Source organism: Rosa chinensis, chromosome 5 (assembly GCF_002994745.2).
Source record: "Rosa chinensis cultivar Old Blush chromosome 5, RchiOBHm-V2, whole genome shotgun sequence".
Classification (NCBI taxonomy): domain Eukaryota; kingdom Viridiplantae; phylum Streptophyta; class Magnoliopsida; order Rosales; family Rosaceae; genus Rosa; species Rosa chinensis.
In genome coordinates, this window is record NC_037092.1 from 20,344,951 (window position 1) to 20,371,231 (window position 26,281).

The 26,281-nt window shown below is 37.8% G+C and overlaps 2 protein-coding genes across 3 annotated transcripts; one reads left to right on the plus strand and one right to left on the minus strand.

Annotated features, from left to right (window-relative positions):
* Positions 1 to 6,932: 6,932 nt before the first annotated feature.
* Positions 6,933 to 8,545, minus strand: LOC112166913 (probable BOI-related E3 ubiquitin-protein ligase 3). Its single transcript, XM_024303854.2, has 3 exons — positions 8,231 to 8,545; positions 7,725 to 8,136; positions 6,933 to 7,629 (listed from the first exon to the last, which is right to left on the minus strand). The coding sequence occupies exons 1-3, from the start codon at positions 8,290 to 8,292 to the stop codon at positions 7,054 to 7,056; spliced, it is 1,050 nt and encodes a 349-aa protein (XP_024159622.1). The 5' UTR covers positions 8,293 to 8,545; the 3' UTR covers positions 6,933 to 7,053.
* A 12,867-nt stretch (positions 8,546 to 21,412) lies between these two features.
* On the plus strand, positions 21,413 to 25,868 carry LOC112164954 (G-type lectin S-receptor-like serine/threonine-protein kinase At4g27290). 2 transcript variants are annotated; one of them, XM_024301320.2, is made up of 7 exons: positions 21,413 to 23,564; positions 23,710 to 23,865; positions 24,355 to 24,539; positions 24,643 to 24,853; positions 24,946 to 25,183; positions 25,260 to 25,410; positions 25,499 to 25,868. In XM_024301320.2, the coding sequence occupies exons 1-7, from the start codon at positions 22,217 to 22,219 to the stop codon at positions 25,799 to 25,801; spliced, it is 2,592 nt and encodes an 863-aa protein (XP_024157088.1). In that variant the 5' UTR covers positions 21,413 to 22,216; the 3' UTR covers positions 25,802 to 25,868. The 2 variants fall into 2 exon arrangements, with proteins under 2 accessions (XP_024157088.1, XP_024157089.1); XM_024301321.2 differs by lacking the exon at positions 25,499 to 25,868 and having other exon boundaries at positions 25,277 to 25,389.
* The last annotated feature ends 413 nt before the right edge of the window (positions 25,869 to 26,281 follow it).

Below are 26,281 nucleotides of genomic sequence, written 5' to 3' on the forward strand. Positions count from 1 at the left end.
TATCTCAACAATGGTAAAACAAAAATAAGGGACTAATTTTCGGAAGAAAGACAAAAACCCAACAAGAAGTTACTTTGCAACTCTTGTTTGGCAAATATTTTCCAACACTTGGTTGTTAGTTGAAGTAACATGGCTATATTGCTTGAGCTTGAACCAAACATATTTGCTAAGCTAAGACTTAACACACTTCTCCATCCCCCTTACCAATATATTTGTTCAACCTATTTACCTATGTTCCATTCTTAATTCTCTCCAACTTTTAGCACCTTACCAGAAGTTGAAGAAAATTAGCTGAAATCTCTTGTTCTTGTCAACATTGTTAGTTGCTCTCTAGCCATCTCCCATGATTCAAGCACAATCAAACTTCCTCAGTTTTTAAAATGAAGCTTTCTCTACCTTTTTTGCTTGTCTTCCCAAAGGCAATGAAAGTACGGGGCATCTTCCATTAGCTTGAGAGTGACCTAAAACGTCTTCTTGATGAAAACCCAACTGGCATTTCACATTTGCCGTTCAAGTTTCACCAAATTAGAGACTATTAGCTATGCAATGTGCTCAAAGATTCTTTTCTTAAAAAAAATTATAGATACATACGCCAGCTACTATTTTCCAAATACAAACTACACCCATCTCAATTGGAACAAGAAGATTCGTCACGTCCAACAATACAAGTCAATTTCTTTGGCATAAGAAAGATGATAGTTCATTGAATTAGTGAACGTGGGTGGCTTGGAATTCAAATGAACACGCAACCATCATATAAACACAAGTACAGACAATGTTTATTTTGTGATATGTACAAGTACAACTATATTTTCGTTTGGATTGAATAGAAAAACAAACTTAGCCTAACAAGGAAGTAGTGGAAGAGACAAGGAATCCCCCAAATGGTGGCCTAAATGACATCGGAGTCGATTAGTTTAGGGTTTATAGGGTCAACAAGTTTGTGCATAAGTCATCACGTCTAGCTGCCCAAGTTCCATAGATGCCATTTGGATTCCAACTTGAGTGTGAATACAAACTAAAACAAAGAAAGGAGAAATATTCTTTGAAATGTTTGATTAGATTTGCAATCTTGGCATTGAGCTAAAGTTTTGATAGTTATCCCCAAAAACTTTATTTATTTTGTCCGAAATCATCGATGAAGTACAAACATTTTTACCCTATTGTGTACAATTGACTTGAGTTATACATTTTAATGGTGATATATTCAAGATTTTTTTTGTTTCTCACGGGTGAGATCATATTATCTTATTTTTCTTGTGTAATTGTCACTTTTGTTAAATTATTCATCGAAGAGCTTGCTTCAACTTCTTTGCGCGTCACTAACTCAACTTCTTTTTTTGCCTCTACCTACTCTTTTACGAATTACCCTTACACTTTTGTTTTAAGTGAAATACATTCTCTTCAAACAAAAGAGAAAACATATGATTGTTGAACACTTTAATGCTTTAAGAACTAAAATTGGAGAGGAGGAGCTTACCTTTGCTTGTCCCACTAAATCGGGTTTTGCATATAACCGCTATGGAATTCACATAAGAACAAGTGCGGCACTCATAGCATACGATAACAAGTATTCCCCAAGGAAAAAAAAAGTGTGTGATGAATTGGAATATATAAGGGCATCTCCAAATGTGTCCCTCCATTTAACCAGGTATCCACATATTTACTCAACGATTTAGCATTATTATAGCATTTAGAAGATAAGATAAGATGCGCTTATAGTAAATACATGTGTTGAAATGCAGGCCAGAGAAGGATGGTGTCAAAAACCTCCACATCAAAAACTATGTCCACGGTGTGCACATAATGGTGATTCATACTACCACAAAGCACGAAGAGATAAATCTTTTCCAAAGTAAACGACATCCAAAAACAACATCATCTCTCTCTCTTTTTAGGTACAACGTTCCCTTAACTTTTGATTAGATTCCTAGGCAGAAACACCCATTTTTATTTATAAAATTAGGCCTAAAGTCCTCCCCCATTACCCCCAATAAACAAGTAATCGAAAAAAGCCCCTTTAATTATTAAAGTACTGCATCATTATCGCCAAAACTAGTAGTCAAAACAAAATTATAGACAACATAACTAGGGCAAAATCATCATCAAGCACTTGATTAATCCAGGGAATTTAATTAATTAAGAACTAAGCAAAGATTCAAGAATAAGATAAACAAAGGGATAATGGTGGAAGAAAAAAAAAATTATGAAAATCATTTTTCCGAGTGGGAAGGGGAATAAGATTCGCGTGTAATATAGGGCGTGCTGGTCATAAAGGGGCAGATGGTCCTGGATCCGGTGGGGGCCAACTGAGGTGGGCCCAAAAGATCCAAAATCCTATAAGCAAAAGCAAAAGCAAAATCTGTCACTTCTCTCTCTCTCTTTCTTCTTTGCGATGTCTTTTGTTTACTCCCCCGCCCTCATTAAATGCTGATTTTGGCGGTTTGTATGTATCTGTGTCTGGGGTGGGGCCCGGAGTGGGGTTAATTTTTTTTTTTCTTTGATATTAATTTTTATCTGGTAGTGTCCCCGAATGGGACAGATTGTTCCTGATTGGTAACAAATCAATCGTAACATGAAGAAAAGGACAAATCTCTAAGTTTGATTTGGTGGAAGAAGGACACACGCGTCTGAGTAATATTATTATTTAATGGGGTACACAGGGACAGAGAGCGTGAATCTCACGTGAAGGACCAGAGGGGAGAGTAAGAAGACATAGGGATCACGGTTCTTCAGGTGCAGTTGGAGACTTGGAACTAACAAAAAAGGATTAAAAAGTGAAATGGTGAAGTCACACTAATTGGAGATTGGAGGTGGTGGTGATGATGATGCCTATGTTATATATGTATACAAACTCTTCTGGCAATTTTTGAAAAGTCTGATTTTTCCTATTCCTGAATTTACGGGGAAAATATCTTCTGGCTCAATTTTGGATTTAGTTTCGATAAAAAAAAAAATTAAAAAAAAAAGAGATTTAGCTCATCAATGTTTAGTTTTGTAGATTAAAAGAAAATTTTGAATTCATCATTGATAAAATTTCAGATTTTTAATTCGTTATAACTGTGAGCAACTTTGACTTTAGAAAATAAGTTTGGACCATAGATGAAATACCTGATGCAAATTGAAATTTGTGATTTCATGCCTTAAACCTTGAAATCTAGATACGAGCCTTTTTTATTTTAAAGTCAACACCAGTAAATAATGTTCCTTCAAACCTTCAACTCCTATTCTAGAATTAGGAACCTCAAGTGACTTCTTCCTCTGAAAACTATACCCAAGTTAAACACTCAAGCTCCTTAGTTGACCTTAATATTTCTAACTTTTTTATTAATTTTATAAACCTCAAGTTTTGAACTCTAAACTTGCCCTCATAGCTCAAACACTAGACCCGGATTTTAAACTATAAGATCGTGCCTCTAAATAAAGCAATTCTATACCTCAAAGACGAAACTCTTGACCATGCTTCAAACTGCGAAGTATCGTATCATAGTTACATACCTTAAACTCTAATGCTTGAATTGAAAGTTCGAGAACCATGCATGATACCTCGAGCATTGATGTGAGTCTTGAAATCACGAATTCATACCGTAAAACCATATCTTAAGTGTTTTAATTTTTATCCGTGAATGATGACTCGATTTAAAAACAAAAAAAAAAAACAATCGAACTTTGTTAAATCTCTCCAGATGTTAGAAATAGAAAATAAATTACAACACCTATATTGTTTGTATTTTACCTTAGTTTGGTACAATAGAAGGTTATGTAATGCCTATCACGCCAAATGCATCGCTGTTCTCAAAAACAAAATTTTGAAGAAATTAAATGAGGCTCCTATTGTAGCAACAAGTTGATTGTTTTAAGCAGTTCAAATAAACAAATCCTAATCGCTTGCTTAGATGGGAAACAAAAATAAACACTGGTTTGTGTAATATGTTTCTTCCATCTTGTCTTGTCGTTTTGGCCATTTAGGTCTTTGATTAAGCCAAGAATTTCAACATAATTTTGATGATTGAACCTTTTATGTTATTATTGACTCCACGTCTTGACAATCATCATTGGATTGATTATGTTTCTAGAATTAGATAACAAGTTCTTTTATTTGTTTTCTTCTTTTTGACTTCCTTACTCTCTTTCGCGGCTGAATTGCCATATGTAATGCATAATGTACGTTGCTTTCCAATCAAACTAGTTGTAGAAATGTCTTTCTCAAATAAATTGTAAATCATATTCTATTGTGAATAAACAAAAGAAAAATCAATTTGGGATCTCAACGTTGCAAATTGAATTGGTGTTTGGTCAATTTATGTATCTTAATCTTAAATAAATTGAACCACTGTATGACAATGTCATCAATCAAATTCTTATTCGTTCATCTGGGAATATGTTATAAAATTAGAATGACACGGACAATATTATTTTGGCTCTTGCACAAGATCGACCGCATAAATAAAAAATATATAAAAAAATTATTTTTCTCTTATTTCTATTTTTGATGAGGTAGGGACCTAATTTGTAATGAATGGAAATATTGGGAAAGACAAGTTCAACGTCCCACAAAGGGCGGTGTCCGGTGAATGAGAGGGAATGAATCAATGAATTCACATTTCACAAAAACCAAATTCATTCATATTGGCAGATGGGATCACCACACTACTGTTCATCTTATCATTGACTTTTATTTCCCCCACATCTTGAAAAGGGAAACACAACCACATATCACGTGCTCCTCACGTTCATCTAAACTCCCCATATCTAAAAATACAGCTCTTTTTTTTGTTTGAAATGAAAAATACAACTTTTTTATATTAAAAAAAAATACAACTCTTTCAATTTTTATATTTTCTTAGAGCCAAAGATTGTTTTCTTTCTTTGACAATCGTATCTCTTAAGGTTACTGAGGATGTTCAGGGAGAGAGGGGATTCGGATTTTGACTTCATGAAATAGGTATTCATACGTAATTATCGCATTTCTTGATCATTATACTTTTACGGTTACATAAAGGTCAAAAGAGAAGAAATTGAAGCTAACAACTAAGGCAATGTTATTATGGCACTTGACTAGAAGCAAAATAAATCAAACCTTATTTTTAGTTTCTTGACTACCATATTCTTACCGTTACAAATGATATTAAAAGTAGAAAAACGTTAAAATTTGACTTTGATAAAATAGGTAATCACACCGATCTATCGTATCTTAAGACAATGTCTTATTGTCGGGTATTCAGTTACTACTTGCTATGCTTTTCAATGCGAATTGCATGTTGAGAAAAGGATTTGTCTAAACAATAGGCAAATAACATGAAAACTATCTCTAATAATTATGTTAAGCAATCTCATAAAATGAGCAATGCTATTATCACGCTTGACCGGAAGTGATAAAAATTGTCATCTAAAAAAAAAAAAATTCACTATGTTTGTCATATTTCAAGGTTGAGGGCCAATTTCATTTGAAATAACTAATCCAAATTTCAAACACTAAAACATAAAGGGAAGAGTTGGTAATTAAAGTACTCAACGACCTAGTATCGAATCATTAATTTTCAGTAATTATTCGTATCTCCCTCTTATTAATATCATAAATTTTCCAGAAGTCCCTAGTTCTCTCCGTACTATCCCACATTATCTTCGCCACCAACCCATCACCCACAACTCAATGTACGTTTCGTATGCTCAACATCATGGCGGTGGAAACTATAGTGAAGATAGGACGGGAACTAAAGTACTGTACCAACTTACACACAATGTGGGGCTGCTATCCCATTTACCCAAAACCCCAACTCGCATCATCGCTTACCAAATCCAGCACATCCCTACCGCCATTGATTCCCCATTCACTCCTCACAACCTCCAAGCCTGAGGCCACAAGGCCAAAGTACCACTGCACCAGTACCCCACCACCTAGCTCTGTACCCTAAAACCCGTAGCTGTAAATTCAATTTGGGAAAAAAAAAATTGCCCCCAAAAAATCACTTAATAAAGCGAAACAAACAGTAACATAATGATGGCTTTTAGACCTGTGCCCTCGTTGTCCCATTTCGAAAGCGACCAAACAGAACGCGCGTAGGACACGCTTCGGGAATCCCAACAGTGCCCCCTCGGCTCCAAAACGTCGTCGTCTCGATCACGCAACAAATATATGCCAAACAGTGATCCGCACTGGCAGTACCTCAGTGCTGACGGTGGCACGACCAGGATTTTTTCGTACTTTTCCTCCCGTCCACTTTTATTTCAATTAAAAAAGTACTAAAATAGTGGCCGTTGGCGCCCCAGCAGCAACATTTGCGCGCGCGTCCTACGTGTCTGCTTTTGCCTCTCCCCCTTCCCTCCACACCCGTCGCTTTCGCTGACTCGTTTGACCCCACGCATCGGAGGTCGCGCGTGTACGAACGCCCCGCTATTCGTGTTACCTAGTTGGCCTAGAAAAGTAGAAAACACTGTTGGATAATAAGCCCTGCGACGAAGGTAGATGCGCTCGTGGGGCCCCCACCCCCTAAAAAAACTACATATCACGTCTTCAGTCACACTCTTACACACACATCCCGCCTTTCAGCCATAAACTCTGATCTACCGTCCAACCCCATGCTAACCTGCGCCGTATCTTGCTAACCTGCGCCGGTCCTACTTGGATTAACAACAACACGACCACCAAACTACCGTGAAAACTAACTAAATGGGATTCGAAAGATATATTCTTAGGTATTTTCCAATCGAAAGATCTATGTTTTCACCTGATTCAACGATGAATTATTCTCCAAAAAATGCAATAACGAAAGTTGGAAATTTTCGGGTCCATATTCGAAACAAATTGGCATCTTCCCTTTTGATTTTTGGGTGGTTTCGATCCGATCAGTGAGTTCAATTCGAAGTTGTAAAGTTTGCGTTTAACGCAAGGCATTTGAGACCCAAACCCACAAGATGACCAGAACAATAAATGTCGCAAAATTATAGAGAAAATTTACTCACAAGAAAAAATTGAAAAGGCCAAAAAAAAAAAAAAAATTGTCTAAAATTTGTCGGGTGAAAATTTTTGTTGTTGTTGTTTGTTTGTTTCTTCTAAGACATGTTAACATGCACACTAGCGTTCTTGGTGGATTTACAGACTGGGCAAGTGTGGAGGGATGACCCACAGACCGTACACAGGCACAGGTGCCTACACGGCAACAGCAACACACACGATTCCTCCTTCCCGCAATTCCTGCACCACCTACTCGCACTTGCTGTACCCGACCCGCTTGTCCCTTCCTCCCCCTTCACCGCCCGCCACCCTACCTCGTCGTTTCCGCCGCTGCTCCCGCAGCACGACTGCGCGTCGTCCATCAGCGCCGCCGCCACGGCGTCGTTTTGGTTGTTGTTGTTGGGCTCGACTTTCACCTGGGCCAGGACTTGTTCGAGGTTGGTCCGGAGAGCATTGGCGGTGGCCTCGTTGGTCTGGGCCAAGTCGCGCCATATTTGATTCTCTATGCAGAGTGACTTCACCTTCTCTTCCAGAGCCCAATTCATCTTCCCGATTTTCTCGATCTCGACCTCTTTGGCTCTCAGCCGCTTCATCATCCCCATTTCTATGGACTCGATTATCCTCCTCGCTTGCCTCTTTCGCTTTTCTTCAATCTCCAACCTCACCTTCTCCATCTGTAAAAACAAAAGCTCCCCAAAATTAATAAACCAGAGACGAAAAATACCCGTTTTGAGATTTAACCGAATCGGTTTCAGGTTTCGGGGCTTACGTGTTGCGAAATAAGGCGGTCGATGTCGAACTGCTGCTGCTGGATTTGCAGAGAAATGTCCTCGCCGAGAAACGAGAATGAGTTGTGGTTGTCGTTGTTGTTCTTGTAATGATGGCTCGCCGGAGCACTCGGGTAGGAGAACAAGTTCGGGTTCGGGTTGATCGAGTCGACCCGGGAGCGCTTTCTTGGGAGAGTCGTACTGATCGGGACGTTGTAGGTGAGCCCACTGTCCGACTGCATCGCCACCGCGCACGGCGTCGTTTTCGGAAGCATCGAATCGTTCATCACAGAATTATTATACGCCGGAAGCAGAGCCTCCGTCGCCACAACGCCGCCGGTCATCAATGGCACGCCGTACCCAATCTGGGTACTATACATGCCCCCGTTTCCCTGGACCGGGTTCATGATTTCGCTGCGAAAAACCAAAAATCAGAACCAACCCAGTAGAAATCTCAATGTTCCAGAACTACCGAGATGAAGAAAAGGAAGAGGGGATTAATCTGTACCTGTTGTTGCAGAGGAGTTGTTGAGAGGGGAAGAGATTGAGGTGGCGAGCTTGAACGGCCATTAAAATACACACAGAAAAAAAAAGGCTTGCTATGAAGCAAGCGTTTCTCTCTTTATATAAAGCCTCTTTCTTCTTCGGTGTCGATTAGCACTTTTGGGTTTTTGGGTAATAATAATAATAGTCTGTGCGTCTTTATCTATATATGATGCGTTTTTGGGGACTTGGTTCTTGCTTTGGGGATAGCTAGGTAGGAAAGGAAAGAAGGAGGAAGAGAACAAGTGTGAGGAGGAAATGAACAAAAGGCATGCAGTAGAGGTGGCAAGCCTGGATGGTGGGGTTTATTTAGGGTTTGGTTTGGGTTAGAGAGAGAAATAAAACAAATCTCTAATCCTCATCTCTCTAATTAATCCATTAAATTAAAGATCTACCTGTAGAGAGAGAGAGAGAGTTGGGATAGAATGGAAATTTAGAGAGATAAAAGGTAATGCGGGGTTTTGACCGTTTTGTCTAATTATGGGATGCGGTTACCGGAATGACCCTTCTCCTCTTCCTTTGTTTTTTTTAATTTTTACTTGACTCTACCAATCTGTAACCAACAGTAACAGAGATTCGGTCAGTCCGTAATTCCAGCGATCCGCCAGGGGCATTTCCGGAATTAGCGCTGCGGAAGGACTCGATTTTAATTAACTGACAGACGAGAGAGTGAGAGGGAGTTCGATAACTGACACTGTGAGTATCCACCACGTCAGCACTTTGCCGACTGGGGCCTGCCACGTCGGTAGAGCCAAGTCACATTCGATTAATTATGTAATTAATTAGCGCAAAGCAGCACGTGTGGGGCAGGGTGGGCAGGGAGCACGACAAGTCGATCCTTACGGAGCACGTGCGAGGGGCCAGCGTGGAGGGAGTGGGGCCCGTTACTTATTGGCAAAAACAGAAAGGTAAAGTTAATTGTTTTAGGATTAAGGTGAAGGGTAAAAAGGGACAGAGTGGCCGTTGGGTTAGGGTGCTGATGGGTACGGTGTACTATCTCCCATTGGGGACGACTGGCTCCTTTTGGCAGTTTGTTTACTTTTAGAATTTGAGGGGCAGCTACACTCATGCTTCCCGCATGGATACGTTTCGTTTTATTTGGTTCAGCTTTGGACTGTTCCCTCCAACCGTCCCCTACCTCCCTTTTAAAACTCCTTTTTCTTTTCTTTTTTCCTTTTTTTTTTTTTTTCTTCTTTTGGGTAATTTGTTTGTTTTTTTTTTTTACCACCTCTTTTAGACTTTAGAAAAATCTTAATTAGAGCCATAATCCGAGGTTCGCTCGATCTATCGATCAATGTGTTGTTACTAATCGATCGATACTCATGCTCTAGAAAACTCACTAAGTGATCACGTCATGATGAGTTGAGCGATTGTGTCTGTTCGAATTGTTTTGAATTTGTAACCGTGCAGGTTCTTATGTCATGATGATGATATTAAAGGGAGGGTTTTATTTGCTATCGTCGTTATGCACGCGTGTTAATGTGCATGATATGGGGTTCGTTTTAACTCCTTTTTTTCCGTCATGAAACGCTTTCTTTTCTAGTGCATTTCTCAGCGTAGAGGATGGCGTTGGCGAGCTATACTTTCGATCGTCATTTTGCATGCGTTTTACTGTGCATGCGTTGAGCTCATTTAACGTCTCTTATCTTGAAGCTTCGATCGTCATCGTTGCTCAAGTGCGTGCAAGATGTTAACCAGCTTCATTTTTCGATCGTCAGTTTGCACGCGTGTTAGTGTGCATGTCACTGGGTTTGTTTCTCTTTTGATCAATGACGTGTAAATACTTTATTTTCAACGGTCGGTCACATACATATTATTTAAATTAGACAATAACTGACAGTATCTTGAAGATTATTTTACTTCTAATTTAACCTCTAAATTACTAAAAATTTCCCAATTAAAATGTTGTTACCAAGAATTTGAGCTACATTATGAATTTGTGATGCCTCACCGTTGGTGGTGGTCTCCTATAATTTATCTAATCTTGCTATGAATTAATATTCTTACTCTAAACGATTTGAATTGTCCCAAGTTCTAACGATATTGATCATCAATATCTTTTATATACTAATTTGTTACTCCAAAGTCCAAACCAAACAAAATTGCCTTTCAGTATTTTATGGTATCACACCAACATGATAAGTATACCTAATAGCATCGTTGTATTAAACTTCATATATAGAGTCACTCAACATATATAGGAAGGCCATATATTAGGCTGCTCATTATTGACCTTTCAGCTGTTTGAGAAATATTGGTATTATTGGTCTTGAATGGTCCTTGCTACAAATGCTATGTATATATATACTGCATGAAATTATTGGTGCCTAACATCAATGCATATAAATTTCTCCCACATCCCATATTTTCTGCTTGATTAGGCTTTTGCATGACAATAATTGATCCCTGTTTGTAATGGGAGTAGTCCCACATTTATTGCCTAATTTCTTGCAGATGAATTTTCATTTCAAATTGATAAGTAAAGACATCTTGACCAAATCGAAATTTGACAGCATGCTAATCAATCCCAACTAATTTTCATGATCGATTAATTATTAATATTTTTTTGAATATTAATTATAGTAAATGCAGAAATGGCCAAGAGGACATAGCGGATAAACTTTGAATAATTAATCTCACTCATCCATGTCATAGTTCACCTTGAAATTGCTTGGTTTGGATCGTTTCCAAATATACTACATGTTCTTGGTCAAGTTTTGATAGCTCAGGTTAAACTTTGCTGCTAAGATTCGACTTGTGATGAGGTTTTGTTGTTAGTCAAGATGTTGACCCGAAAGATGAGTTATAATTACGAAAAACAACGCTCTTTAGTGGAAATCTTTATTTATTTTGAAGGAAAAATCTTTTAGCTTGTGAAAAAATGAGTTTGTAATTGAGGAGCGATTAGAATTTATATGGGTGAGGGTGTGTAAATAACGTTTTGCTTGTTTAGTTTTTTCCAATATCTTATCACATTTATTGTGGTATTGCTATGGTTATAGTTGCGAACTTGCGATAGAAGCAAATCGAATAAGATAACTAAATTAACCAAAATCGATATGTTAAAATAATATGGCTACAAAATTATATGAGCATCATGCTAGAAATTTTGTGATGTGCAACCGTTGAGCATGATGATATATGACTACTAATATCGCATGTGGTGAAAACAATATATTTAGATGGACAAACCGGATGCTAGGACAAAAACAAAATAACACACACACACCCTTCATCCAAAAGAATACAATCATTTGCGGATAACATCAACATCTCTTTCAAAACACGGTGATATTCTCTATTAATAATTTTGGTATTGATCTTTTACCAATATCTAAAACGATGTTGATCACTGTTAAAATGACTAAATCTAAAGTTAGAAGAAAATCTATATCTCATAAAAGATAAGATAAAATCCCTTAAAAAAAAAATCAGATAAAAGTAGAGTAATTGTTTATAATGTCTAAACGATTAGATATTATGATTATTATCGATATATAAAATTATTATTTTTAATAAAAAAAAATGAAATCTAAAGGTAAAAAACAAAAAATCAAGAAGATCCTATGGATTGATAGAAGAAATAGGTTTTTCAATTTCTATGCAAGAAATATTTATTAACAATTATGGAATCATCAAGATCACTAGACCAAAATCATTCATTAAATGTCGATGGCTTGTGGACTTGATTCTCAATATGAGACCCCATTCTTACCCCACATCACCTAGATCTTGCCACCTCTCTCTCTAGAGCAAGAAAAATAATGTTACAAAATTAAGTTGCCCTATATATATAGCATGCTCGTACACGCAAAGAACTACCTAGCTACATATAGAAAATAGCTAGCTAGGAAAATTAAATATTTATAATCAACTTTGCATATAGAAAAACTTGGGTGGCCATTGCAGTAAAATTGCTCTGTCTCCATGCATTTATCTTTAACTTTCTTGGATGCCCATCCGGCTTAGCTATGACCTAGACTTCTAAGTACCTTTTAATACTTTGAGACCATCATCGTACCAAGACATGAATATGTACCTTTCAATAAACATGTCAAATTCAAACCTCTTTAGTGATCGATGCGATGCATAATGACAATAGGGTGACAAATCAATTATGTCCACCATATATTAAAGCCATTAGCTAAGAGATATAATATGAAAACGATATTCTCAATGGAGGTGTACTACGATTAAGCAACTCCATTATCTAATCACTAGGTTTATGACATTTTTCTAAGCAAAAGCGTTGGAAAAGTAGCTTCAATCAAGGAGACAAAATGACAAATGGATCTGTCATTTAATTAGTGACATTAAGTAGCTCCAACTAGGGTTCCACAATATGATCCTACATGATCTAATTTTGCGGAAGATTTGAGGAGGCATAACCTGACATTATTAACTACTTCCTCTTTTTCTTGTCTTTTTTTAAGAACATGATTTACCTGGTTCATACAAATTAACAGAACTAGGGCTTAGTTTAATACACCCACATGGAGAAGATTAATAAACTAATGCTTCTTTCCTAAGATATATATAGCAGGCCGTACAGACACAGAGTCACAAGGGGATTATTATAAAGATGGAGATGGCATGGAGATGGAGAGAGCATGATGATATCCCCCATCTTCGATCTTTCCGATCCAAGTTTTCCTTTGGCATTATTGCACGCTGCTTAGCTAACTAGATTAATCAACTGGTTAATTAGCTTTTAAGATGTTGGCATCCATGGACTAGAATAAACACTAGGGTTTTTGTTATCAATGATCGAGAAGATAACGAAAGCAATACCAGATTATACTTACTTTCTTATGGGGTAATGTTTCCTTGATTACCGCTTCGTTTGAGAGAGATCGTCAAACTGCAATATTTTGCGTTACATGTTTGAATCAATAGTTATAATTGACAATTTACATTAAAGTTTTTTTTTTTTAGTTTAAAAAAACTAGCTAATTAATTGATCAAATACTGTTATTAGTTCGTAAGATTTATGGCTCGAGTTAGGGATGATTGTGTAACCAACTAATCACATACATATCATATTTCATATGAAGTGAATCGCTACACTAATTACTTATAGTATGTGAATCGATCCTTTTAATTTTATGTATTTAAGAGCAATTTTGTGATTTGATTTAGTTTCAAACCTATGTTATAACACTTAGTTAATTTAGAAAATTACATACAAGTAAGAGACCAAATAAAAAAAATAAAAAAATCGATCTTGTATTAAACAAGGACACAAAGCCCAGGCTCAAGGAGAATGAATTAGACCTAATCTCTGATATTTCATGCGTAATTATGAATTAATACAATTTTTTTAAAAAAAATTCCTATGATGCCATTGTCACAAGGTTTGACTTTTTTTTTATTTTCTGAAGAAATTTATTTAATACCAAAACTTCTAAAATTCATAAAAATTAACTCGGGTATCCGAAAAATTTCCTGAAAATTCCCACAAACTTATCCTATTGCATACTTTATTATCAAACTCTTAAATCAAGAATTTGATCTTGTGAAAAGTTTAAAAAATATTTTCGAGCGCTGAAGAAATAATGAGATCGTAAATTAATTCAAGTTGAACGGTGGAGCTGGCAGTAACTTCTACTAGTTCTGCTACTGCTACTACTCTAAAGTAGTAGCAGAATTGGAGGAGTATGAGTGCAGTAGCATAATTAGAGTATGAGTGTAGCGAGTGCAGTAGCTGGATTAGACGATGACGAGTGTAGTAGGAGAAAACGAGTACAAGTGTAGTAGCATAACTGGACCAGTATGAGCGCAGCGAGTGCAGTAGTAGGATTGGACGAGCACAGTAGTAGGATTAGAAGATGACTAGTGCAGTAGCAGAACACGAGTACAAGTGTAGTAGCAGAACTAGACGAGTATGAGCGTAGCGAGTGCAGTAGCAGGATTAGACGATGACGAGTGCAGTAGCAGAACACGAGTACAAGTGTAGTATAACTGGACGAGTATGAGTGCAACGAGTGCAGTAGCAGGATTGAACTAGTGTAGTAGTAGAACACGAGTACGAGTGTAGTAGCAGAACTGGACGAGTATGAGCGCAGCGAACGCAGTAGCAGGATTGGACGAGCGTAGTAGCAGGATTAAACGATGACAAGTGCAGTAGCAGAACACGAGTACAAAATGTAGTATAAATGGACGAGTATGAGTGCAACAAGTGCAGTTGCAGGATTGAACGAGTACAGTAGCAGAACACGAGTACGAGTGTAGTAGCAGAACTGGATGAGTATGAGTGCAGTAGCATGATCAGACGATGACAAGTGCACTAGCAGAACACGAGTACAAGTGTAGTAGCAGCAGAACTGGACGAGCATGAGTGCAACGAGTGCAGTAGCAGGATTGGACAAGTGTAGTAGCAGGATTTGAACAAAAAAAAAAAAGGTTTGAATTAAAGAAAATAATTAATATTTAGTTATCTATGCATGAAGGTTAGAATTATAGTCCTTATGTGTAAAATTTTGTCCTTATAAACTCTAAATTAACTTGTAGGGATATATTTGTGAATTCATCTTTTGTCAAGGACTTATGTGTGGTTTGCTATATCTATTTATTCATCATCTTCTATCTTTTTTATCTAGTATTTAATTAGTAGATTGGTTTAAAGTTTGACAATCGTCGCACTCAATTAGTCTTATATAGGATCGATCATATAATTAAATACTTAGCTTCAAAACTTAATTAAAGAGATAAAGAAAGATACTACCCAAGGACCGAAGAGATCGAGTAGATGGGCAAAAGTAATACTATGTGGGAGAGAGTGATTCCCTCTTCATCATGCACCTTACCTCCTTCAGCTTTCTCTTTCATTATACTCTATTATTGCTCACACATCAAACTCAATTCCATCGACCATACTTTGATTTTTAACCACTACCCAAAAATCTAGAAAGCATACACCAAAAGCAATAAAAAGTTGAAGAAAAAAAGAAGAGGCATTACATATTGTACATTTTGATTGCTTTCCAGTAACAGAAAGATACTAATTCCAAGGGCCAAGACTACTTGGGAGGCATACAATCATGATAAATAAGGATTCTAGTTTCTACAATTGGACTAAAAAGAAACCAAAAAAAAGATGCATCGGGTTGGGAATCATGTGTGTTTGTGCTTTCACCCCCCTTGACTTGTGGAGATTGAAATATACAATTAGGGTTTTTCCTTCTTTATCTGTGTCTTCCTTTCAACTTAAAGGTTTTGGTGCCGTAGCCTTTGTATTCTATATTCTACATGTGATCTCCACAGTACCCCATCCCTTTGTTATAAGCCTCCTCGATCACATTGTGAGAATCTCCTTCACTCTCTCTTTCTCCATCTTTCCAGCTCTGCTTTTCCTTTTTGAGAATCACATTCATCACCCCCAACAAACTCGATAATAAAACCGACCCTAACCCTAACTTTGAATATGTCCCCCTCATGCTTGAGAGAGAGAGAGAGAGAGGGAGAGAGAGAGATATTGATATTGTTCGATCTGGAGCGCTAGCTTTCCCATTCTTGCTTTGAATGAGCAGCACCAGTAGACTGGTATGACGAGTTAGGCTAATGGGGCTAGCTATCATTATTTCTTGTATTGGAAACATGCCTCACTTGTGCTCAGGATGCCTAGAAAGATCTGTCAGCTTTAAATATCTCTCTCTCTCGCTCTCTCTCTCTGCCAAAACCAGAACAGAAATTTTGACCGTTTGGTTGAGAAAGTGAAGGAGAAGTGGCATTCATTTTATTTCATGGTCCCATGGTACATGATTCTGTATACCTATCTGCAGTAGCACTGGAGCACTCGTACAAAGTACCATGCTACTCACGAGTTATTAATTTTAGGGCCCTTTATTTTATTCAGAAAATTTTGTTTTTATTTTTACCATAAATTGAAATTCACCCATAAATTAAGTAAGAATTTTATACGCTGGTTGCTAAAAAAACATGAATGCTGAAACACACATTGCATGGGGCACTTATTTCATCATTTTAAGTCAGAGTTTATTGTTATTTATTGTTCGATTTGAAATATCGAAATATTTTATTGCAACTTATAAGAGAGAAAATATGTAAAGTGAGACTTACTAAACATGATATCAAGTTATGAATTTGTATACGGAACATTAACATATCGATACATCAAATAGATCATTTTGATACAAAAGTAGATTGACTCTATCTATCAATAGAGTACTAGCGTGGTCTAATATCAAGCTAGTCTATGTTTGATTGTAGGAAGTCAATCTATATTTGATGTACCGATACATTAATGTATTATAATTTTTTTTAATATATGTTACTCTAATTTGAGGCTATGAAGATACTCAGATAATCAATAGAGACGTGAAAGTCGTTTGAATGAAGGATGTTAAAACAAATGGTTGTCAAAATCATAATCAAGTTTGAATTTAATATTTTTTTTTTAACTTTATTTTACCCCTAAAGTAAGAATCTTATTCCTAAGTTTCCAACATTCAATGATAGATATGCAAAGAAAGAAAGAAACAAGTGGTAATTGGAAATAGGTTCTGGTCCTTCAGCATAAATGATCATTATGCAAACTTAGTAACGTTTACGTCCTGGGAATTAAGATTAAAGATTGTGCTGCTTCAGAAAAATGCATTTCCCAATGTAATATTTTCCCCTCTGCATTTTTCCTATGGTGTTTGGCAGGATTAAATGTCTCCACGTGCATTTCAAACTTTAGGACAAGTCAGTTTTCTCATTTAATTTTTGATAATGCATTCAAAATTCAATTATTCAATAGAGAAAGATACTTGTCTCAAGGGGAACTGGGTCAGTCAGCCATAATGTAGCTAGCTAGGCCTGAACAACACTGCACTTGTCAGTTCACAGAAAAAAATAAATTATTTCCCTTCTTTTATTATGCTAAATATAAAAATATATAGGATTCTATTGGTTTAGGATGCCTTGAATATTAAGGTAATACTAATACTGATAGGTTCATATCAGACCGAAAAAAAATGAAGAAGCTGATCTGTATGTTGTTTCAGAGCTACCTTTTAAACAGTGTTTATTGTCAAGTGTACTAGTGGGCTATGGGATTCCCAATTTTTCGGCCCAAATTGTTTCTTTGTTAGATCTATACTTACTAGTTATGTCGATAGAAATCCACCAAATTGAAAAATCATTTTATCATTTGATTATCGCTGTAATTGAAGAAACTTGTTTTACCATCTCTATTCTCTACCATTGAAATCCGAATCATTTATTCAGTTCAACTCATTCTGTGTTTCCTTCCGATGATATACATTATTGACATCTCTCCACGAAATTGATCAAATACATTTTTTTCCTGATTTCCTTTAATGGTTGGAGAAAACATTTTTCTCATTTGCAACTCAAACAGGGCCTCGCCGTTGATCAATAATGGTTGTTCTCTATTTTTCTCATTTTCGTTCTCTATATGGCTTGGGAATATATTCGGGTCGTTCTCTATTTTTAGTACAGTAGAGACCTATTGGGCTAATCTAATTCCCTCACCTATTGGGCCAATGATCCCAATCCATTGGGGTTGTACAAATAAGGATTCATGACAATTGTTCATGAAAATATTCTTGACTCTGTAATTTTGTTTTCATCGGTTCGGTTTCTCGATATTAATTGAAATTGATTATAAAGTCCGTTAATTAGTATATTGGTTCGGTTTGGTTTTAATTAATTTCAACCCAGTTAATATTATTGATTTAATAATTAATTTTAATGAAAATTTTTATTTTTTCAATTATAATTGTATATATAGTAACTATCCAAACAACATCAATTAAATTTAATGTAAACCAAATAATGTATATTTTTTTTTGAATTAATGGTAATTCCATTGATAAAACTCATGCCAAGAAGACCATTTCACATCCACTCGCTCCCTCATAATGGACAGAATAAGGCTTCGTGGTGAAACCCTAGTGATACATAGGATATACCAACTATATTCGAACTTATCGCTCACTTAAAAGAAGTGAGCCTATAACTAGTGGTGGATCCAAGATTTGAGACTTGTCTAGGCTAATTAGAACAACCACTATTTTTTTTTTTTTTGCATAAACCCAGACACTATCACCAAAACTCTAAAAAAATTCTCTAATCTGCAACACAAAATGCACATCTTTAAATAAAAAATAATCACAACATAATCAGAAGCCAAACAAAGCATCAAGAAATTCCAAAGCCCAACAAAAGCTTGACTGCTTGAGCTGAAAAACCAGTCCTTGTTTGATGTTTCCGAACACCCACCAGAAATAGTGTACACAAACAAACCCAAAACCGATAGCCCCCAACTCACCAAGCAAAACCAATAGTAAGAGCAGTCCCAACAATCCCAATCCTCAGCTTATACACAAAAGCCCAACTCACAATTACATCCGCCACTGGTAGCAAACAGTATCGGCGAGCTTCTCAATCTGCAATTTCTTTAAGAAAACCCTATTGGGAAAAACAGAGCAGGAAGAAGAACAGAGATGTATCAAAAATTCAAAATAGGAGAGATCGATAGAGTTTCATATCTTGTTTATGAGAAAGCGAAAGAAAGATTGTTGCTTTGGAGATTCCTTGGTCTACGTCGCAGACTGAGGCTACTGGACAACAAGGGGTGAGATTTTCCACAAGAATGGAACTTGGGTGTGGATTGCTTGAGGCATTTCGCTTTCGAAAATAAGTAATGTGAGGCTCTTGTTGCTTTGGAGATTCCTTGGTCTGCATCGCAGACTGAGGCTACTGGACAACAAGGGGTGAGATTTTCCACAAGAATGGAACTTGGGTGTGGATTGCTTGAGGCATTTCGCTTTCGAAGATAAGTAGTGTGAGGCTCTTGTTGCTTTGGGGATTCCTTGGTCTGCGTCACAGACTGAGGCTACTGGACAACAAGGGTGAGATTTTCCACAAGAAGGGAATTTGAGTGTGGATTGCTTGAGGCATTTTGCTTTCGAAGATAAGTAGTGTGAGGCTCTTTGTTGCTTTGGAGATTCCTTGGTCTGCGTCGCAGATTGAGGCTACTGGACAACAAGGGGTGAGATTTTCCACAAGAAGGGAATTTGGGTGTGGATTGCTTTAGGCATTCCGCTTTCGAAGATAAGTAGTGTGAGGCTCCATCGAAACACACAAATCTGACCTACTGAGTAGTGTGCAGCTGTGAGCTGCTGTGGGAGACTGTGAATACACGCAACTTTTACAGATAATTTTTTTTCTTCTTTGGGCTGGTATGGGCTAAAGATACACACACACACACACACACACACTCAAGGGTTTTCGGCCTAAAATATTGTCTAGGCTTGAGCCCATATAACATTCTACTTCCTTCCGCCCCTGCCTATAACTATGAAATGTCATAGCAAATAGGCACACTACAGACACAAAAGTGCATAGTTTCCTAAACAATCAAGAAATTATTAGAAAGTAAAAACTAACTATTAGAAAAACCCAAGAGAGCAGACCAAAGGAAAGTCACCATCTCCAGCCCAATAAGCATGGTCAGACCTAAGCCTAGTACCAATCTCCTCAACACGACAATTGCACGCACAACTACCTCATCACTTCCGATCGATCAAAGCTGCCACGACCATGCCGGCCCGACCACGCCGCCACGCCTGCGCCAAACTATCCATATCGCCCCGCTTGTGCTCATGATTTGCACTGTCATGCTCCTTGTCATCACGACCTGCAGACCCAATTCCTGTCGCCAACGAGTCTTGGATACCAGCGACGAAGCTCCACCATCGTACACCACAGTCACCGCGCATCAGAGGTTCGGTGCCAAGAACTTTGCCTCAACCACCATGCCAAAAGGTAGAGCAGTAACCCTCCTACGAGAACCTGCCGAGGAATAGCCTCAAGAAAAGCCCCGTTCGGCTGCACTCACCAGACCTCGACAAGGCCAGGGGCCTACCACGGGCGGGAGTCGCCGGACGAGACGCAGAGATGGAAAACAAAAAAACCCTAGGCAATACTATTCAAGTATCCTATTGGCTAGCCCCATAGTATATACCAAATAATGTATATTAAAAGACTAAAAAGACTAGATATGAATATGTTATACCTATTTTATTTATTATTTATTTTTAATTTATTATTATTATTATTTTTTTTTAAAAAAAAAACAAAAATTTTATCGTACTAGTATTAAGAAACAACTAGCATGGAAAAAAACCCTAGCCACACACGGTCAGGGAGCAAAGGCGAAAAACTTAAGAATCTTCTTCTTGTGCGGCGGAGTCCGCCGTCAACGTTGGCACTTGCCTCGTCAGCTTTGGGATGCTGCCGGATGGGAATGTTTTTTGCTATTCCCTCTGGCTTCCAAGATTGCAGTATTTGAGGTCTTAGACAGCGAGTAGTCGGGTTCTGCTCGGGTTCGAAGCTCTTCGAGGTTTAGAAGTGGTCGTAGGCACTACTTCATGGAATATAGTCGGCAGCAGGATCTGGGTTCTATTGGGTGACGATGATGGCATTTTTCAAGGATCTGCTGAAGGTTTTGAAGCGCGGGGGGCATAAACCCGTTGTGGATTTGGGTTTGACCGTGTTGTTGGAGTTTCGTTTGGGGTCTTCTGGATGGTGGCATCGTGATTCCTTGAGGTGGGGACAGCGGAGGTCTGCTCGCAGTGACGGTGCCTCGGGTGTGCGTACAGTTAGTTTCTCTTGCAGAAGGGTGGAGGCTTGAGCTGGGCTGGGCTACTCATGTTTGGGCTTTGGGTGATGTTTGTCTTGGGGCCTTGTGGGTTGTTTTTGTTTCCTATTTTATTTAGGGATCTCTATGTTAGTAGTTTAGTTTATTTTCAATAATTTCCTAGTGTGGGAGCTATGCTCATTTAGTTTCTTTGTGAGCGCTAATGAGTATTTGCTTGCTTGCCTATAAACTATGTTGTCATAGTTATAGGCTCGCTTTAGATAAGTGAGCGATAAGTTCAAATATAATTGGTATATCCTATGTATCACTGTGGTTTTACCACAAAGCTTTGTCCTGTCCATTGTGAGGCAGCGGATGGGTATATAATGACCTTCTTGGCATGCGTTTTATCAATGAAATTATCATTCATTCAAAAAAAAAAAAAAAAGAATATGTTATACCTTATTCTATAATAATAATAATAAATTCTGTTGAATTTTGCTACGGACCTAATTTAGTATCAACTTGTTGGAGAAAATGAAAGGGATAGAGAAAAGAAAGGGACTTGACTACAAGAATAATGCCAAAGAGTTCCCAAATCAGAAATCTGTAGTTTTGTTCGAGTTGAGGGATCTCATCTTTTGCATTCTTCCAACACTAGCTTAATAGCGAGAAGCAGATCCTTAACATCATTCACTAAACCACGTTTTTGTTAAAAGAAGGGATGCCGGACAAAAACAAGCCTTCCGGGCTTAAACGCGCCGTTTGGAATTTGGTATTTCCAGATTTGGATCTCACCACCTTCTTTGTTTTGTTTGGATCACAAGATTTGTCCTGTGGAATCTGGAATTTCCAGAACGCGACGTGTTGGTGGACCTGGTTTGGAATAATCTGAAATTGACACTAGCTCCATTCCAAGAGGACCATTAATGTTGATTGGGAAAGGATTACGCGTTCCTAATTGCCATCTGAAGTTGAATGGCATTGGAAGTTAGTACTCTACCTTCTGTTTTGAATTGAATTTTCTTAATTAGTTTCACATTGGATAATGATGTTGAGTTGAAAGCAATTCTAGTATTTTATTCAAATGCAGTTCTTGTCTTTCATGTTTCATACGATCTTCGGAAGCATATTAACACGCCGCCTACAGTGTAAATAATTGGGTGAATTCCTTGCAACTGCTTCAAACTGAAAGTTGGTTATTTAACTTCTCAGTCCAAACTCCCCAGGAAGAAGACAAAAAGAAAATGACAGGGTAGAAACTTATAGTTGCTCCCAATTATAACTCTATATGTATAGTTATCGAATTTGTAGGATTTAAGTAATTATAGAGTTGCTGAAATGTCAGTCATAGAAATAGAGGCTTCTATGGAAATGAGGTGTTCGAGTATTACAGTTATGAAAAATCCATTGAAGGTTAGGATGTGCTTACATCCTATTTGCTCTTTTCTGCTTATCATCACAGCGATATTTTCCACAGCGGGAGGCAGCACAAGTACATTTCAGTCCATTAGAGATGGCCAGACTATAGTTTCAACTACTGGAAACTTTGAGCTTGGATTTTTTAGTCCTCCTACTGGTTCTAATAATCGATATGTCGGGATATGGTACAAGAAGATATCGTCTACAATAGTATGGGTTGCCAACAGAGAAGCACCCCTTACTGATTCATCAGGTGTTCTGCAGGTCACCAACCCTGGAATTCTTGTCCTCCTCAACTATACCAAGAGCATAGTTTGGTCCTCAAACACATCAAGATCTGCAGAGAATCCAGTGGCCCAGCTTTTGGATTCAGGAAATCTTGTTGTAACAGATGGCAGTGATACAGACCCTGAGAACTTCCTGTGGCAAAGTTTTGATTACCCAAGTGATACACTCCTACCAGGTATGAAGCTTGGTTGGAACAAAGTTACAGGCTTCAGTAGGCGTCTTACATCATGGAATAGTCCACAGGATCCTTCTCTAGGAAAATATACATTTGAACTTGGTCGCAAAGGATATGGAGAAGAAATTTTGAAGATGGAGTCAGTTATGATATGGCGAACTGGACCATGGAATGGAATCCGATTCAGTGGCTTGCCTCATTTAAGTCCAAACTCCATATTCACATACAATCTTGTTTTAGATGATCATGGTGAAGATTATTATTTTTTTGAGCTTCGTAACAGCTCACTTTATTCAAGATTGACTCTCAATCCAGATGGGCGTGTGCAGCGCTACACATGGATTGATACAAACCAAACTTGGGGATTCCTTTATCAAACAGCTTTAATTGATAACTGCGAAAGTTATGCATTCTGTGGTCCAAATGGTGCATGCTGTATTGACAGTTTCCCAATATGTCGCTGCTTGAATGGATTTCAACCCAAATATCCAAAGGACTGGGATGTAGTGGATTGGTCAAATGGCTGTGTGAGAAGGACTCCACTAAATTGCAGCGGTGACTTGTTTGAGAAGTACTCTGCAGTGAAATTGCCAAACACAGAGCAGTCCTGGTTCAACAAAAGTATGAATCTCAAGGAATGTCAGATGGCGTGCCTGAAGGACTGTTCCTGCACAGCTTATGCAAATTTGGATATCACGGATGGAGGATCTGGCTGCTTGCTGTGGTTTGGCAACCTAATTGATATTAGAAATTTAACTGCAAATGGGCAAGATATTTATATAAGAATGGCTGCATCAGAACAAGGTACAGACTCCTCAACCTCAAACTCAATGTGTAGTATGTTCATGCAAAATTTTCTGAGAGGGACAGTATTGTTCGGTTGTACTTCACAGTTTTGTTTTCTTTATTAATTCTCTAATTCCTCATTTTTTTTTCTTTCAAATTCTAGTACGCCTGGATCATGACAATACAGTTATCAATGCTAAAGACTCTGAATCTAAGAAGGTTAGAATCATACTATGTGGTACTCTGTTGCCTACTGGACTGCTGTTCGTGGGCATAGCCCTGGTATTTTATTGCCGGAAGAAGCAGAGCAAAAAATATGGTAAGTTTTTATGTACTCTTAAGCCCTCTCTTTTCCTAGACCAGTAGTTAAGATTATAGAATTTATAGGAATATTTGCTGTTATACCATCTCCTGGTAAGCCGTAAGCTGAACCCCTCATCGCCTGGTAACCTTTTAGAATGTATACAATATAGAAGTATGAGCCTCTGCACCTGTTGCCAATTGGTTTCGTGCTGTATGCTCGTTCTAAAACGACCTCACTTTAGCTTATTTGGGAAGGATCGATTTTGTTTGATTACAAAAGAATAGTAGTTCCTATAAGTTTATTATAGGGAATTAATAATTAATTGCTTTATTATGTTTGTTGGTCCAGATCGTTCAAGACTAAACAATCTTAGGGTAGCTCATCATTTTTAAAGTCGTACTATCTGTCCTGAGAATGCTAATAAGTTACAAAGCGATATTGGGCATATCTGCTTAAAGGATTAAATTATCTAATATGGTTTCAAAATGGTCTTTTACTTCGCAGGGAGAATGAGGAGCGGCAAAAAAGAAGGTTCAGAACTTACCTCAGGAGAAGAAGGTTTAGAACTTCCCTCCAAAAAGGAAGATTTTGAACTTCCATTATTTGACTTGGCTACTGTCATTTGTGCCACTGATAACTTCTCAGAGAACAGAAAACTTGGACAAGGTGGATTCGGATCCGTCTTTAAGGTGAAATTTGATAATCCTCCATACAATCAAATTGACGCTATCCAAATTCCAAGTTGCATGGTGAATGTGTAGTTCTCTAGTCATGATACATACGTGATTTCAGGGTATATTGCAAGATGGAAAGGAAATAGCTGTGAAGAGGCTCTCGAAGCATTCTAAACAAGGACTGGATGAGTTCAAGAATGAGGTTACACATATTGTCAAACTTCAGCACAGGAATCTAGTGAAGCTTCTGGGATGCTGCATTCAGGAAGATGAAATGATGCTGATCTACGAATGCATGCCTAACAAAAGCTTGGACTTCTTTATTTTTGGTTTGACCACTCAGAAACTTTAATTTGGCCTCATTACTCCACTTTATTTTCCAATCACCTAATGCTGCCCCATTTGGCATGCTATTTTGTAGATCAAAGAAGAAGCTTGTTACTAGATTGGCCTAAGCGCTTTGACATTATTAATGGTATTGCTCGGGGGATCCTTTATCTTCATCAAGATTCTAGACTGAGAGTAATTCATAGAGATCTCAAAGCAGGCAATATCTTATTAGACAATGAATTCAACCCAAAAATCTCAGACTTTGGCCTGGCTAGAAGTTTTGGAGGAAATGAAACTAAAGCAGAAACGAATAAAGTGGTCGGGACATAGTAAGTTGCTCAAAACATGAAATGTATAGTCGACTTTCTTTGCTTTTAGAGTAGTTTTTGATTCAATGATTTGCAGTGGTTACATGTCCCCAGAATATGCAATTGACGGGTTCTACTCGATAAAATCAGACGTGTATAGCTTTGGTGTTTTGATGCTGGAGATAATAAGTGGGAAGAGAAACAGAGGATTCCTTCATCCAGGCCACAACCTCAACCTGCTTGGACATGTGAGTGCCAACTATTGTCTAGTTAACAAATTCTTTTTTGATTCATTCTGCTTCTTCTGTTTAGTAAAAAAGTATTGTTCCTTTTTAGGCATGGAACTTACACACAGAAGGCAGGTCCATTGAATTGCTTGCTACATCAGTAGGGGACTCCATTAATCTACAAGAAGTTCTGCGAACGATTCATGTGGGTCTTTTATGTGTTCAGCAAAATCCACAAGACAGGCCAAGCATGTCAGCTGCAGTACTAAAGTTAAGTGGCGAAGGTGTGCTGCCTGTACCTCAGAAACCTGGTTTTTATAATGAGAGGGCTCTAACTGAACTCCAAGTCCATTCTTCTTCACAATCATGTTCAGTTAATACACTCACTTCTAGCCTATTCGTGCCTCGTTAATTGATATTTGATGTTGGTGTAATTGCAATCCTTTTGTCTTTGGAATGAGCTTGAAGTTAAATGAAAAAATTTAATTTCTTGAGTATTTCTGTGGTTTGCCTATTTATCAATTACTTTCTTTGTGCTTTATTTCTTTCATTCCATTAGGCTGTAAACATTAAAGGGCTTATAGCTGTGTTAATCTGTTAAACATCCTAAACCTTATAGCTCGAAGGGTTTAGGGTTTTGTCTCTAGGATTAAGGTAATTCTTTGCATAGGCCGGAGTGCTGGACTGTACCCTAAACCGTAAGTCACACTCTACTCTAGTTCACAAGAAGTTGGTAAAAGTAAGAAATGCTACTGACAGTCTCCCACTAGGTAATATATTATTACTTTACCAGACGTTCAAGTGTTCAACATGGGGTGGCCCTCCAAGATCCATGTGAAGCTCCTCATGTGTTTTATTTTTATTTTGTTGATCAGCGTGTTGAAGGAAACAA